This window comes from Lytechinus variegatus, chromosome 2 (assembly GCF_018143015.1).
Source record: "Lytechinus variegatus isolate NC3 chromosome 2, Lvar_3.0, whole genome shotgun sequence".
NCBI classification, from domain to species: Eukaryota; Metazoa; Echinodermata; class Echinoidea; order Temnopleuroida; family Toxopneustidae; genus Lytechinus; species Lytechinus variegatus.
In genome coordinates this window covers 26225852-26239954 of record NC_054741.1, presented here as the reverse complement: position 1 = coordinate 26239954, position 14103 = coordinate 26225852, and the positions used below count along the sequence as shown (strand labels likewise).

General features: G+C 36.2%; 1 protein-coding gene across 2 annotated transcripts; it reads right to left on the bottom strand.

Moving 5' to 3' along the window:
• Positions 1-267: 267 nt before the first annotated feature.
• LOC121407695 (nuclear factor of activated T-cells 5-like) lies at positions 268-12227 on the bottom strand. 2 transcript variants are annotated; one of them, XM_041598882.1, is made up of 11 exons: positions 11974-12227; positions 10056-10091; positions 9338-9773; positions 8912-9104; positions 8208-8574; positions 7833-8029; positions 7518-7656; positions 3773-3820; positions 3083-3346; positions 2657-2920; positions 268-1839 (listed from the first exon to the last, which is right to left on the bottom strand). In XM_041598882.1, the coding sequence occupies exons 1-11, from the start codon at positions 12077-12079 to the stop codon at positions 1814-1816; spliced, it is 2076 nt and encodes a 691-aa protein (XP_041454816.1). In that variant the 5' UTR covers positions 12080-12227; the 3' UTR covers positions 268-1813. The 2 variants fall into 2 exon arrangements, with proteins under 2 accessions (XP_041454816.1, XP_041454817.1); XM_041598883.1 differs by lacking the exon at positions 2657-2920.
• Between the last annotated feature and the right edge of the window lie 1876 nt (positions 12228-14103).

The window sequence follows — 14103 nt, the reverse complement described above, 5'->3', positions numbered from 1 at the left end:
TGCAGATAAGTTTTGAGAAACTTACACGTAACTTGAAAATGTCAAAATTCTCTCTTCACGACACTCGATTTTGACTAAATTGCAGCGTTAACCCCCCCCCCCCCCCCCCGACTTTCATTTTCGGAACTAGCAACATGTCAAACAAATGTCACATCAACATTTCACTACTCTTGATCAATATCACATTCATAAATACGACCAACATAACAAAAAGTATAGGAAAATCTAGTTTTCTTGATTTTATTTTTAAGCCTTTTTTTTTTACAGTAGAGCGCTTACACAAGACACTCACGTTTTAGATTTTTTCTCAACAGTTGCAAAAACATGTGTTATCTTTGCTTTAGTAATGAACCATAAAATAAATATAGGGCATCACATAGAAAACATGCGATCCTATCCACCAGTACACTTTTAAACTGGATAATGCTGGCATAGTCATGGGCATTAATAGTCTGATAGTGAATGAATCCGGTTTTGGCACCACAAAATTCAGCTTTCCTGCTAGCATCACTCAACGTAATATGGACGGATGAGTACCTGTTTATCTAATTCCTAAAAAAAAAAATCATTTTTATGCCCCCCCCCCAAACATTAAGACTTTTAAGAGATTCGCATTGACACCCCCCCCCCCCCCCAACACACAAAAACCTTGTCATGTATCATGCAAGTGCTGGCACACTTCTTTTCCCCTACCCTAACTGTCCTGCAATAAAAGATGACTTCAAATGGGATATATCCTGTTCAAGTTCCCAGATACATAACCAGTTCAGTTCAGCTACCCCATATGGCAAGTGTTGTGACTTCTTCACTTATAATTTGCAAGAGTTGTAGTAATTATATAAGGCAACATGCTAACATCGTCTGGATTTTAAAACAAATTTTGCCCATCACTATTCCCTTTATATATATATATAAAAAAAAATAACCAGACCATTACAAGGTTTCCCCGGTAATTTGTTATGATTGCTTGAATAATTGATTCAGGACTAATTCCTACCGGATTCAATGGAAATCAAATAGCCAAAATAATTTTTTGAACTTTCCTTAGCAAATACAGGCACCTTCAAATATCCAAACAATGTTAGTACATACCTTCATAACAGTCGTACATAAAAAAAAAAATACACCCCACATTTGAGGCACAACAGTACTGTTCGTTTTGAACACAAAGTATAAATACAATGCTATAAAGGTGACTTCAATTTTCCTACCTTCCTTAGACTTGGAAAAATAACTTTTTTTTAAAAATCCTGTTTGTGAATGAGTTTTCTCCAATAAAAAAATAGAGGTCTCATTAGCAGATGAATATAAAGCAAAATCAAACTAAGGGCAAAAGCCGAATAATGAACACATTTGGCCCATGAATAATCTGTATAGAAATAATAAATATAGCTGTACAATATATCTGTATAGATTACATATCAACATATTTATAGTAAATTACAAGTTCTATCTACAACATGTACAGGCATTTTTAATGCACAAACCTTCCCTCTGGAGGAACTTAATACCATACGCCCCCCCCCCCACCACCTTCATTCACAAAACCTCTTCTCGATCAGCATGACAGCAGAGTGCAGCATTAGCAATGGATCTAAACATACAGTTGCGGTTTCCTCCAAGCAGCACATCAGTCCACCTACCCCCTCCCCCCTTCCCGTCTAAGCCTAAAATGAATGCTTTCAAAATCCCTAGCAGCATGCCTTATTGATCCTTCCCCAGTCGCATATGTCGTCAAAGAATTCTCACTATGTAGCTGGATGTTTTTTTGTTTTGTTCTACCATCTTCAGTTTGAAGTCTAAGCAGCTTACCTTAGTTATTATTCAGAACATCAAGAACTGTGAATAAAAGGGAGACAACAAAAGAAAGCACAATTAGCATCACAATTTGTACTGTACAATAAGCATAATTATTCCAGATGAATCATTCCCTTTGTCAATGCAACTGAATAAGAGGAAAATTTAAAAAAATATGTGAATATTCCCTTGGAGTCTAATAAACCTTTTTGATGCAAAATGGCACACGTACTGTCATTTCATCAAATGTCTACTTACAAAATAAAAGCGGAAGGGATAAGTTAATCACATTTCATGACAGATTTTAAAACATAAGGACCATCAGCATTACATCAGCAAACCCTTTTATGGAAAAAATACAGAATTAATGGAGGCAAACACAATCATGCAAATCAATAAAATGAACTTGCAACTCAGAATCGAAGCAATGCAATCCTGTTTCATATCATTCATAAGTTTAAAACACCCAAAAAAATCAAGGATGTGCATGCATTTGGATTGCATTGCTTGGTTTCTATGATCAACAAATTCTAATATATATATTACAATGAACCCTCACACCAGCAAAGCACTTGCTTATCAAAAAATATCACAATCATTTTCCAAGCACGAATGATATTCAATAATACATCTTTGTTTTTACAATGAATATTATTTTTATTTTGCAAAAATTTTTGGATGGCTTTTGGGCAGCTTAAGGATTCAGTGTAAAATATAGGCACATTGTTAGCAACAAGAGCAGAATATTTTTCTTCCTACTATGAAATAAATGAAAGATGATATGGAGAGATAAAGGTGTGTCATTATCCCAGTATCATCTTGTATTGATATACACTCTTATTTAAACTATATACCGTACCATCTTCTAGTTCAAGCACTTGTGGATCTGTTAAGCATGGAAGGTCAGAATTTGTAAGGTTGTCTGCTATTTCTGAAGCAACATTGGAAAGATCGAGCTGTGTGTTCATTAGGATTTGAGATTCACCAGTCTCTGGCCCAACTACTGCTGGCACTTCAGCCGATACTTTAGCTGGAACTTGGACCATGTTATTAACACCAATGTCCTGTCTTGCTTGGGGTTGTTCATTGATCATTTCTGCCAACTCGTTCTCGAACAGCATGTCTAAAGAATGCATGTACAGGCATAAAAAGAAGGTTAATACTATGAAAGATGACAAGTGGGGGAAGGGTGGAAGAAGCTTAGAGTTAACTGCTACACCTGACCTGCCGCCTGTCAAAAAAAAGAATGATTAGGATTAGATAGAAAAAGGGACAATTAATTTACCTTGACCCTGTGTCGTCTGCATCAAGAGATTGTTGTACATATCCTTGTTCTGCAGGTAGGCAGTGGCTAGCATCTGCAGGGTAAGAGCGAATTCCTCCTCGTTGGGTTGAGGGCTGGGTGTAGGAGGAGCTTGAAGTATCACAGGCGACTCCACCTTGACAGGAGTAGGCGAGACTGTGTTTGTGACTTGCATGCGCGAATCAGCTGGTGATGTTGGCGTTGGCGGCAAGACGATAGTTGATGGGGCAACTCCGAGCCCAACAGCTGATTTGGGGAATCAGAATGAGAAACTAAATTATAATCTAAATTAAAGAGTGTAAATCGCTTCAAGCACTGAAGTGAATCATTCACAGGATCAAGTATTTTTCATTTCTCCAAGAATATTTTTTTTTTCTTGACAGTTAATCACAAAGACCAAGTAAACATACGTGCTGCAAGAGACTTCTGATAACAAATGCAATAGTTTGTTGAACAGTGTTATATAATGTATGAGAAATAAATGTTTTGCTAAATAAAGGAAACTAAAACACAATGAAGGGATTATGTGATTCAGGCAATGCTATAGATGTATCGAGGTATATTATCAATCCCCACACACGTCAGAGCAAGCAGATATAAACTATATTCAACACATGCAGTAATAATTTGTTTTTTTTAATAATGGTTTGCTTAACATCTTATTGACCTTACCTGGCTTTTTGTCCCCAAAACCAATAGGTGTTTGATTGACAGTATCATCTGTTATAAGAAACAAATAATTTGAAATCACGTTAATAAATATGCTAAAATCGCCTTGCGGATTGAAGAGACGAGTCGTAGTCAAGTCAGAGGAGTAATCATAAATGGACCCAAAGCTCTTACAAAGTCCTCAAAGATATGAAAAAACTTATTTGAAACCAGGCATGCCTTTTAGTTGTTCAATGGCTAACGCAGGAGGTGTTGCTTCTAACTACCTTATAATACATATTACAGTTACTAATTTAAACTACTGTCTTTGCTTCAACAAGTAAACCATCAGATTCTCTGAATGACATATTTCATCCTCAATCTATACCAAATTGAAAATGATAAACTTTTCTGATTTTGTCTCCTGCTTAAAACAGGACAAAATAACAGGTAGAATAATCTTGCAAGAGATCTACTCAATTTTTCTTTTTACTCAATATTCTCAAAAAATGTACAATCTGCACAACAGATTGAATTTGGTCAGAAAATGAGGGTCACTTGATGAAACAGAGATAACAAGTACAATCTACATTCCTACAAAACAAGGAAGCATCACCAACTGCAAATATTTTAAGTTCATTCAACTCGCTCTGAATAACATTAGTCTAGGCAAAATAATGGTTAATTTCACTTGCCAGACTCTGAAATTAATATAATTTAGTAAGTGCTTTGGTTGTTTTCCACTAATTTTTTTTTATATTTGAGGAAGGGGAAAATCATTAACATTTAATTCAACTTCCTCTGTTTAATTAAGAAATTATTCAAAAGCAACATTTATGACTACTCCTTTCTGTCCTAAAGAAAGTCTGAAAGAATCCGATGACTAAAGTAGCTGACCTTCGGAGGGGGACAGAACCTGTAATATAAATAAAAAAGGTCCTTTTTGCCCGCAGAAATAAAGGGTTTCAAAGGTTGGAGGGGAAAACGAGACAGGAAAAAACAAAGAAAGGGAGGGGAAGACTTTAAAAAGAAAAGAGCAAATGAAGAGTCGCAACAACCAGTACCTGTCAAACAAAACAAAACTCTTCTGTACATACAATTCAAAAATATAATAAAATAAATAAACAAGATCACACCCATTTTTTTTTTCAACTTTGCCGTCAACAATTTTTTTGTATAAGTGTCCAAAAATCATGCAATCGTTTTTCCTTACTGATTTTAGATCAAGAATTCTATTCTACTATTAGGTAGATGATAAAAATTCTTATGAAGTTTCGAAAAAAAAATTTCATTAGATTTTTTCTTCTTTGGGGGTTTCCTCTGACAAATTCAACTTATCAATTGATATTCTTTTCCTTGTTGTCATGTACCATAAAACTTCAGCAAGTAGGAGGTGCCATTATCAACCTCTTGATTTGAACATGATTTTGAACGCTTGCCTCGAATAATGGAGAAAAGCGTTTCAACCAAAGAGTAAAATGATAGAAACTGTACTACAAGCATCAGTATTTTTTATTGTGGTACATTACAAACCAAGGTAAAGATGTTTTGTAGAATGATTAAAATGCTGTACTGTACTGTCTGCCGAGCCTTGCGAAACTGCTGAGGGCCCAGAAGCACGTTAACAGGATAGCCTGTTAACGCCTCAGCTGGAGTGCTACAAGAGCACTGAACAATTCGTGCATTATCCAAAAGGCACTGAGGGGGAAAAGCAAAGTTCATGTGATGAATACGCAACCCAACCCCACTGCTAACTAAATAAACCCAACCCACAGGGCAATATCACAGGGATGGGGACAAAGATTATTTCAATGCAGGCCAAGTCTTTTGTACATCACATTAAGAATTTCTCTAAACTTTGTAGTCCTTCTGGGGATTAAAACACAAAGTACTGCTTCATCATTGTATTGCCTTCATCATCCTTGTGGGTTAGGCGTCAAAATTCTTGCCAGAATAAGGCTTCCAACTGTGTTAATTACTGACTAGCTGTACTTTCATAAAGCAATATTAACAAGCTAGATATTTCAACGTTCTTCAAATATTTTTAACACTTAAAAAATATTTGTACATAATAGCTATTTCTATACAATATGAAATCATTCTTGTCAAATTTTCAGATTTTTTTTTCTTTTCTTTTTTTCATTTTGCTTTTGTTTCATGTGTGTACAGACCTGTCTTGCAACTAAATCCCACCTAATCTAAATCATACACAAAAAGAAAATGCATTCAATAAAATTAACTTTGAGACTTCAATTACAAAGTGGGTTTCTCCAGCCACTTCCAAAACAACATTTTTTTTCTTTTTTCTTTTTAAGTGAAAATAATTTAAGACAAGTTATTCTATAAAATCCAGTCTCATACAAATCTGATATTTTTCATAATTCCAGGAGGGGGCAATGAAGCATTGAAAATTCTCTCAATTTCACCTCTCTCTCTTTTACTTTCAAGAGAGGGGACAAGTTTATAAATTACAAACCCCACAATTTTTTACTGGAATGATAACAAAATATTTACTGAATGCATTCTCAATACAAAAATTAATGAACACTTCATTACAGAAAATGATAGAAAAATGCTGCAAATGCTCTGTAAAATGGTTGAAAAACAGATTGGTCATCACATTTCTAGCATTTTTGTTTGGAAATAGATATATTGTAAATTCCCTCAATTTAATACATAAAATCTATGCATGTGATATATATAGCTCAGCAGGCATTCATTTTGAAGAAAAATTTGAGCATGAGCCACATTTCAAATTTAGATTTGGAGAAACAAGATCCTCACTGGTGCAATTGACAATGAGTACATGATTTCTCTTTTAGCCGAATTAGATCTGCAGCATCTATCTTTCAATAAATGGGTCGCACATCATGGATTTGCAGGCAAGACACCCGTGTGAAAGATTAGAATAGCATCTGTCATCCTGTTCAATCAAATGTAATTTTTTTCCAACATTATATAAAATGAAGATTGAAACTATTTCATAACTTAGAAGAAAATGGTGCAAATTGTTCCCAAAACGGGTTATTTTCCAGAATATGAATAATTGAAACATTTTGAATTCCGGACTGTCCATTCTAATTTTCAAACGCGTGCCCACAATTCTAAATATATCTTAATTTTGTCCAGGAAAAAGATGGGCAGATTTACATGATTCTTACGTTTATTTCCAATAATGAATGCCATCACGAGATAGAGTAATATTGACTCAACAAAATAAAAATCTGGTCATAAAATCATGACAATATGCAAAATTTATTCCTTTTGCAAATGGGAATTTCCAAAAGCTGCACACATTTATTCCATGTGACTCTGTGTAATCATGCAATATTACAAAGCCAAGATCTACTTCACATCCCATTTTGTTACTGGACAAAACTAGTGAATACAAAACCACCACCAACCTGCAAATCCAAGAAATTCTTGTCAGTTGAAACAATGTGTCTCTCACTACTGCATTTTGGCTAATTTAGGTAAACGTTGATAAGTCAATCTGAATAATCGCAACACACCAAACTGATGTTTTTTGGGGGTCACTAAGCAATAAAAAAATCCAAAAATCAAAAAACTTTTCAGATGGCAGACGCACCTTCTTAATGCTGTACTGTTGAAAGTCTGAGAATAAAAATGTTCTAGTGCAATGTCAGAATTCATTTCAATGGCAAGAGACACATTGGTCATTACCATGCACATTTTAATGAGCTGACAAGAATGACCTGTACGACCAAAATCTCTCCTGGTCAAGGGAAGTTGAAATGGTGTCTCTTACCAATTTTTGGCTGATACACAATAGGATGGGCATCTAGATCGCTGCATTGGTTTGGTTTGCCCGTTACAACAAGGTACACGATCACAGACTTCCTCAAGTTCTGGTTTGGGTATGGAGGGATCTTGCACACGATGTGGTTCTGAAATCAATAAACAAAATGATTCAACACAAAATTCTAATATAATTCTCCAATTAACTTCAAATCAAGATACACAACAATGAGCTTTATGTAAATTATCATACACAATTTAGAAATTGAGCACAAAGTTCTCTTATTTAGGATTCATTAGGAATGGGGCAACAAATCCCACTTACATTCTGAAATAAGGCCTTGTCAATCTCACAATCTCCTTCCCAAGTCACTTTGCCCAAGTCATCTAGTTGTCTGAGCTTGACTTCTGTGTTGGCCTTTGATGTGAAGTTCTTTCCGATGATGAACAGTTCTTCTCCACCAGTCACTGAAACCCGACTCAAACTCTTCTTCAATATCTCTGGATGCCCAAGTGGTTGTGCTGTAACAAAACAATATATATCAACATAAGAAATTGCCACACAGTTACAGCTATAAAAGAAATAATTTCAGGATACTTAACAATGACATAAATCTTATGAAAATACACTGCATGAATAAACTAAGATTTTCATTAACAGAAAGATACATTGCAAAAGAAAATTCTCGCCAAAACTTACTGCAGGTTATTGATCTTGAGACAGTCTGCAGAACGCTGAAGGTACCATCAGAAGCAGGCACGATTACTCTGAAAGCTAACCGGACACAGGTGCTCTTCCTCTTTGACCTTATGGGCCCTATCCTCTGCTCAACATCAGCATTCCGGAGCTTAAGGATGCCAATACAGTCAACGCTGATCTCCATTTTTCCATCAACAGGCTCCCACGGAACCTCAAGAACTGTAGTTCCTTCCACATCCTTTTCCTCAGAAGGGGTCGTGTTACGTCCAGTTACCTTGCAAGCCTGATAGTAACCATGAGGACGAACTTTCCCTTGGTCAGTGACGACAAAGACTTGAAGTAAAACTTGTTGGTTGATTCCAAGAAGCTGCAAAATTTTTTTTAAAATGATTTTTTTAAACAAATGATGCATGGGATTCTATCTTATCTACCTTGAAATATGTAAAACCTAGAAAACATCCCACTCATGAGGTTCCTAATCAATATAAATCCATCTCCCCATTATTCTCTTGAACGACAAAGTAGTGGAACATGTATATTCCTGGAAACTGTTTCGACGTTTATTCAGTGTGGACCATATTGAGTTACACTCATAGTCGATGATAATTTATGAATGAAAGTTTACAAGAAAGAACCAACTAGTTTCAAAACTGAACTATATAGGTCTACTTTTATGAATTACACAAGGGGTTGGTTTTGCTTACTTTAAGTTTGGGAAAGGTTTCACCACTGTCATCTTTGACACTTCCTCTGCTTCCTTCAGTCCTATACCTTGCTCTATGATGCTTCTCTGGCTGAACAGTGATCTGAATCTCTCCTCCATTGAGTTTATCTGGCAGTGCCTGGATCAAACTAGGAAATTTGCGTGTCTTCTTCCTGGGGGTAATTCCGCAAGAGCTGTGTTTAAAAAGAAATAGTAACCAAAATCAGACACAAATAGAATTTTAGAGAATTTAAAAAGTGCACCTTGTTGAAGTCTGTCGTCAACTCTGCTCCTGGTATAAACACTGCAAGAGATGAAGAAAGTGATTAACATAAGTATATATGATATTAGTTCACACAGCATGAAAGGGGCATTCATGCTGCATGTGTATAACACGACCATTAACAAACATGTGGGTTGGCTGTACCTTAAAGATGTCGCTGAACGTTTCCTAAGGGGCTTGGATGCCTCTGATTGGGTCTCAACTCCTTGTTGGCTGGGCTGTATGAGCTTGTGAAGCGCAGCAGAAAGGTCATTGGGTGTAGTAGAGGAAGGCAGGCCTACCATGGGACTTCTTGGTGAAAGTTCCAGGATTGGTTCATTTATGACTGGGCTCTTGCCCGCACATTCAAATGACTGCTCCCACTGACTGAAACAGGTCTCCTCATCCAGGAATGAAGATAATAGGGAGTTATCATCAGCGGATAATCCTTCATCATGGCTAGATCCAGTACTTGAGGGTGTTGATGCTTCTCCCCAATCACTTTTGGCAGACATGGGGGATGATAAATCTGAGTTTGTGTCATACCCATCATCCACCCCACTTACCTCACCAGCTACTACAAGGCCTGCACTTTCAGAATCTGGATATTATAAAATGTAATAATGTATAGCCTTATTAGCCTTTTGAAAATTTGGTCCTAGAATGTCGGTCACCTGCATGTTAGTGAAAATATTGCCAGAAACATACAACCTACAATAGTTTAAAAGAGAATCTGAATCATTACAACATCCTGTAATGAACGCATTTATTCTTAAAGCCATACTCATTTATATTTAACGAATAACTTTCATTTAAATAGAAATGAGAAAATATTAATCTACTACAAGAATGAAATTGAGCTAGACAGGAAAACATATCTTACCATTATTCAGCATCACATCTTGCATCAAATTAGAACCTGAAATAGAGACAGGAGAAAAAAAAATAAGACGTCAATTCACATTTCAAGAAGTTGCATGGAATTTGCAATTAGAAATCCTCTAGTAAATTTTTGCAAGATCTTTATCCACAGGAAAAACACTTCTTCGGGCCAGGGTAAGCCCTACTACTAGTAATCCCCCTCCCCTACAGGAAGAATTGCTCTTCACAATATCTAAGGTAAATGCTCCAAGATACAAATAAAAGGATATTTTAATTAAAATGCATCAGCACAGCAAATGCAATGTACTTAAACCCTTTATGTCATAGAGGTCAAGAATCTGTATTCATTCATCATGAGTGTAACATTAATTTGTCTTTTTTTGTTGTTCACCAGGCAGTGAGTGCCAGTGTGCCCAAGCCAGCACAAAGGCTTAAGACAGTTTTCATACTGTAAACATATCTTAACCCTAAAAAGACTGGGAGGGGGGGGGCTGATTCAGCCCCCCTCGACATTTTTCGCGATAAACCGCGCCAAATTTTTTTTGACTGCGTCGCTCGCTGACCTTTTTACTTTCAAGTCTCGCGCATTTTTTAGACCAAAATTGTGACCCCGGGTACGCAGTTCCAAAATTATGCAACATTTCGTATGTGCATGCAGACCCAAAATTACTCAAAAACGTGAATTTGTATACAAATCCAATGCAAATAGTGTGCTTAGCCAAAATTCATAAATGTATCATTATTTTTCCTTTTACTGCTTAAAATCAATTTATTTTATCTTTTTTATGGTCAAAATAAAGTCCCTGACGATTTCCATTAAAAAAATAAAAAAACAACAAAAAAGAAATACATAAGAAATTTAGAAAACAATAGAATACATAAGAAAATAAATGTGATTTTGAAATTTTTTAAAAATCAATTTGATCAGATGCCTATCTAGAGTATGTGAAACAAAAATTTGCATTTCAGGGGCATTATTTCATTAATTAGTGCAGACATGATTTTATGCATAAATTAGCATAATGAGACATGAGATTTTTTGCAGAATTTGATGTTATAGTTTTGTCGATCATGCCATGGGTAACACGTGTGCCAATTTTCGTCGCGATCGACGGCCGAGATCATAAGGGGGGGCTGAATCAGCCCCCCCCCCCCCCCCCGTCTTCTTGGGCGTCGAAATAGCCCAGTCTATTTAGGGGTTAAAGTTAAAACTGTACCGTTCATTTATTTTTAATATTCACAATTGACTAGGGAAATGATTTTTTGCTTTCAACCAGCTTTATAAATAGTAGCAAGCTCAAGGGAATCATGCACATACAAGACTTGAACTTGGAAGTATGGAAGTTCAGATGAGAACCCCTTTATGCCCTCAAGACAGTTCAAAAATGAAAACATCACAAGATCTGCATATCCGACACTTATTTGACAAATTTTCGTATGTAATTACTAAATTAGATCCATGTTGAGGGCAACTCTAATCTTTTACATGCTATAAACAGTTAGATGATAACATGGTTATTTCCTGAAATGCTACAAGACTTTTGCCTTGTCTTTGTCAATGCAGCTGCAGAAGCCACAAGCGGAAACAAAGTGTGTAACAAAATTAGCGACATCGCAACGCTGAAGATTCAGGCGGAGAAGGCGCGCGCGCGCGCTCCTCGAACTACCAACGGCCAAAATTTGCATAAACTAGTCACGTGACAGGCAATAAACGAAAAAAAATTTTACGTGGTCGCCATCTTAAATCGCGCACTTCCGCACCCTCAAAACACACTTTTTTCCAGATAAAATAACGAATATCCCACAAAACTCAACACCACTCCAACTATTGAAATAAAAATAATAAAATCTTATCACACATGTACAGGAATATTCCAAATGACTTGACTTCGACAAAAATAAGGAGATTTCGTACACACCTTTCATGAAATCAGAATGAGTCGCTGAAAACAGGTTTTCTGTCAAAATGTTTCCCTGCAGGGTGAAGAAATTAGAACCCCCAAATGACTGAGAGTCCATAGACATATTCGGTGATAGTTTTATCAGTGGATATGGAATATAAAATCAAATAATTCGCAGAAATCTTAATATCAGGATTTCAGATTGACAAGCGTAGTTCCGTCAGCAACGAGAGACAGAGCACGACTGAAGACAAAATGTGGTTCCGCCTGATATATAGAAAGCTCGAATGGATCGCTATGACATCATGGACAGCGATTCTCATTGGTCGAAGATGATGTAATTGGTGAGCAATGCTGTCACTCACATTGGATTGGCTCCCTATCAATTAATCCATGACCAATCATCGAGCTCCATTTAGAGGTATTGCAGGGGCTTGGCTTTTACGTCATGGTACCCTGGAACACGAACGAGGTAGCGTGCTTTTGGTTATGCAGAACAAGGAGTAGAAAAACCAATCGAAGACTGGGCTGGCAAGGCGTAATGGGCTGGCTGGGGATGGGCACGGTTTACAGCGCCGCGTGGCGGGTGCGGTTTACATTTTGTCAAAAGAAATATCCTTGCGCTGTAAAGACAGCAAAATGCAAGCATATTTTCCCATGAACGAATTATCGCTGAGTGGGATATAGACCTACTATCTTCACGGGGAAAATATTGGTTATCAACGTCAAGTCCACCCCAGAAAAAATGTATATTGGAGTTAGAAGAGAAATATCAAACAAGCATAACTCTGAAAATTTCATCGAAATCGGATGTAAAATAAAGAAGTTATGATATTTTGAAGTTTTGCTTATTCACAAAACAGTCGGAAAACAGTTATTTGCACAACTCATGAGAGAGTTGATGATGTCCATCACTCACTATTTATTTTGTTGTTGTTTTTTGTTTGAATTATACAATATTTCAATTTTTACCAATTTGACATTAATGACCAACTTAACTGAACCATAAAATGTTGTAACAATGGTAATACCACATGTTCAGGGAGAAATAAACCTTTGTTTCACAGGACAATGAGGAGAAAAGTAGAAATAGTATTTCATATTTCATAAAATACAAAAGAAATAGTGAGTGAGTGGAGAGTGGGTGAGTGAGTGAGTGATGTACGACCATAGAGTTATATAAACCTAATTTAACTCTATGTGTACGACCATTCCCCTCATTTGCATACCGACCAGGATGTGCATGTGACTGACTAGCGAAACTTTAAAAAGTCATTAAAAATCGGATGTAAAACTTATTTTACATCCGAAGTTTTCTGTGTTATGGTTGTTGGATTTCTCTTCCTATTCAAGTTAACTTTTTTTACGGTGGACTTGTCCTTTAAACTTTCCAAATCGATATATAGAAAAGTTGGAGTTTAGGAGAGTAATGGGAGAGTTCTTAGATAAAAAAAAACTTTTGGAAAAAAAAAATTTAACGAAAACAATCATCACCATGCTGATGTCTAAAGTGACTGAAGAGCAAAGAGAATAATGGTCGGGCAAGGGCACCACCCCCTCCCCCTTTTTTTCATAAGGGCTTTTCGGAGTGGCTTGTCAATAATTTAAGTAATCAGTTATTCAGGCAAAGGAATTAAAAAACTCTATATGCGATAATTTTTTCAGCGGTTTAGTTGCGAAATTATCGGACTGCCCCTATATAGGCCTATGTATAGCTCCCCCCCGTGATCATGATTTGCCCGTCCAGCCATAAATATGTAGTTGTCAACTCGTGTCGGAGGTATAGTCCTGACTTCTGTTTGAGTGTTATGTTCTACATAATAATGATAATGACAGGTCTAATTAGTAGAATATACACTATAGCTTCAATTACAGATTCATACAATTTGCAAGTAGTTATATACCTAATCAACTCAGTAGTAAAAAAATGATATCACAACAATATGCTCAAGTTATTAACATTATTTAGTGCAAGGATTAACTTTTTTCAAATAAAATAAGTTAGTTTTTGTGCTTGATAGTCATTGGTCTTCGCGTTTGTTTTGTATAATCGTTTATAGGAAATGTGAATGTCAAAAATTCATTTCCATCATATTAAAATATTCTTGGTAACAAGTTACGCTTTGATTTGAATGAATTTATTTTGAC